This window comes from Morus notabilis, unplaced genomic scaffold (genome assembly GCF_000414095.1).
Source record: "Morus notabilis unplaced genomic scaffold, ASM41409v2 Scaffold42, whole genome shotgun sequence".
Classification (NCBI taxonomy): domain Eukaryota; kingdom Viridiplantae; phylum Streptophyta; class Magnoliopsida; order Rosales; family Moraceae; genus Morus; species Morus notabilis.
The window spans coordinates 1,175,686-1,177,904 of record NW_010360565.1 but is presented as its reverse complement, the minus strand read 5'-3'; the positions used below and the strand labels follow the sequence as shown (position 1 = coordinate 1,177,904).

Genomic DNA, 2,219 nt, shown 5'->3' with positions numbered 1-2,219 from the left:
TGCCTTGAACAGTGACGGGCCATGCCAGGCAGGCCTGTCACTGTATCAAGATGGGCCTGGGCTGGCCCACGGGCCCTGGCCCATTATTGCATCTCTATAAATAGATTACGCCTGAAAAAAAAAACTTTTTTGACTGTGCCTTAGCAATTTTGTTATGTTTCAACGTTAGTTTGGTCTTAGATTGTTGGTTTTTGGTTAATTTGATTTAAAAATGTGGAAGTAATGGTGATTTTTTAGTTTGGGGATTTATATACTTTTTAAAATTAAAAGTTTATGATTATGTACGAGTTTTTCTTTTTAAATAAAAACATTAGATTGGGACTTGGATAATAATGCAAACATTTGGTTATATATTTGATTGCTCAAGCATTTTTATGTAATCATGCAGGCATCCCACATTCTCAAGCATTTGATTTTCTATGAGTTACTTCCTACAATTGCTTCAATTGTTTATACGCAGTAATCAATTTATAGCCAAAGAATTTCAAGTAAATAACATTTTTGCGCTATATATGTTGAGCACTCTTAAAATGAAATTCTTGAGTCGCATGTAATGGTTTTTTTTTTTTTTTTTAATTGTGAAAGATATGATTTACGCTCACTATTTATTAGTTAATTAAATTTTCTGAAATAAGAAACGATTAATTAACCTAATAGCATACGAAAGCAGTAAACAAATAATGTACAGGAAAATTTTAGCGTGATTCAGTTAAAAAACCTACATCCACAAGATCACGCCTAGACATTCTTCCACTAATTAAACAAAATTATAACCACTAATAGAATAAAAAGACTCCCTCTTCTATTTGTCACCGTGGCTTGATTTAGCAAATACCACTCATCTTTAAAAATCTATACGGTGAAATCTTTTCTGTTAGCAGAACATTTTCTTCCAAAAGCAGCTGGAATTACAAATAGATTAATAATACTGAACAATAGTATTATTAATCTGAACAATAGATTAATAATACGTAATAATGGGAACCGGAATACAAATAATGTCTTTCATGCTTTGGAATATATTATTCGTTTAAAAAAGTATAATTGTACTGAACAATAGTAATAACAGTTGTAATAATGAGAACCATAATTACAAATAGAATAGTAATAACAACGGGAATCAAAATTTTCAAATTGGTTGATAATATAAATAATGGGAACCAGAATAACAAATAGATTCCTAATATGTATTAAGTGTGGGCACAACCCAAATTGGAGGTCGTCTATTCATTTTCATAAGAACTTTTGAATCTATATTGTAGTGTAATTTAAAGGTCCTGCTCTTGTCATGGTAATTACCCACATCACAAATCATGGCATTTTGTCCCAGTACATCGGTATCATCTATGTCGTGAGTAAAATATATACTATCAGGTTCGCAACCGATAAAATTAGAAGCCAAGACAGATATTGAAGAATTATCACCCAAAAACAAAGATATATACATCACCAAGGCTTTTTATCTTAATCCATTTTGCTCTATCAAAATCTAATCTGAAAACTCTAAACATCTTTGTCTCACGACCATCGTCTTCGTTACGCCAACTTAAATGCCTTTCGACCTGTAAAAGCTTTCCTTCATAGGACTCCACAAGATATCTCTTGACAAAGTAGCGATCAGATGCTCTTGGTTGAATCCTAGGTGCAACCAAATTTACAGTGGGATTGCATGGGTTTGTAACATCAAAAGATCTAAGTACACCATGAACATCTACAGCATAAATTTGATTATTATAGTGACAGATATCTTCTATCTCTAACATAATTTGCTTGTTGTCATGATCATAAGCATTAATTTTAGTCCATGTTGTATCTTTGGCGATTCTAAAAATAGCTAACTCCTGCATTTCACCAAAAATCACCACAATCATGCATTCATTTGGATTTGTTAGCGGATCAACTGTAAGTAAAGCTTTCTCAATATGATAATCATAGACTTCAGCATAATCTATTATACCATCTGGATCAAAAAAGTCTTCTAAATCAGGAGGAAATAGGCATGGAAGAAGAATATTAGTATCTATATTGTTTCCTCCTTTAACCATAGAATAAGGTTTGTAAAGCGTTACCGTCCAATCCTTATTTACAGCCACCAACCATCCTTGTGAAGAGCCAGAAAAGCGCTTGTTATATGGTACAAAAAGTTTGGTGTCGAAGAATTTGTTGTCCAGTGTATTGTATATGCTCCATGTTTGTTCTTCGCTGGGAATTAGAAGCAT

The 2,219-nt window shown here is 32.5% G+C and overlaps 1 protein-coding gene across 1 annotated transcript; it reads right to left on the bottom strand.

The window, feature by feature from the left end:
• Positions 1–1,421: 1,421 nt before the first annotated feature.
• On the bottom strand, positions 1,422–2,219 carry LOC112091340. Its single transcript, XM_024164719.1, has one exon. The coding sequence runs from the start codon at positions 2,217–2,219 to the stop codon at positions 1,422–1,424; it is 798 nt and encodes a 265-aa protein (XP_024020487.1).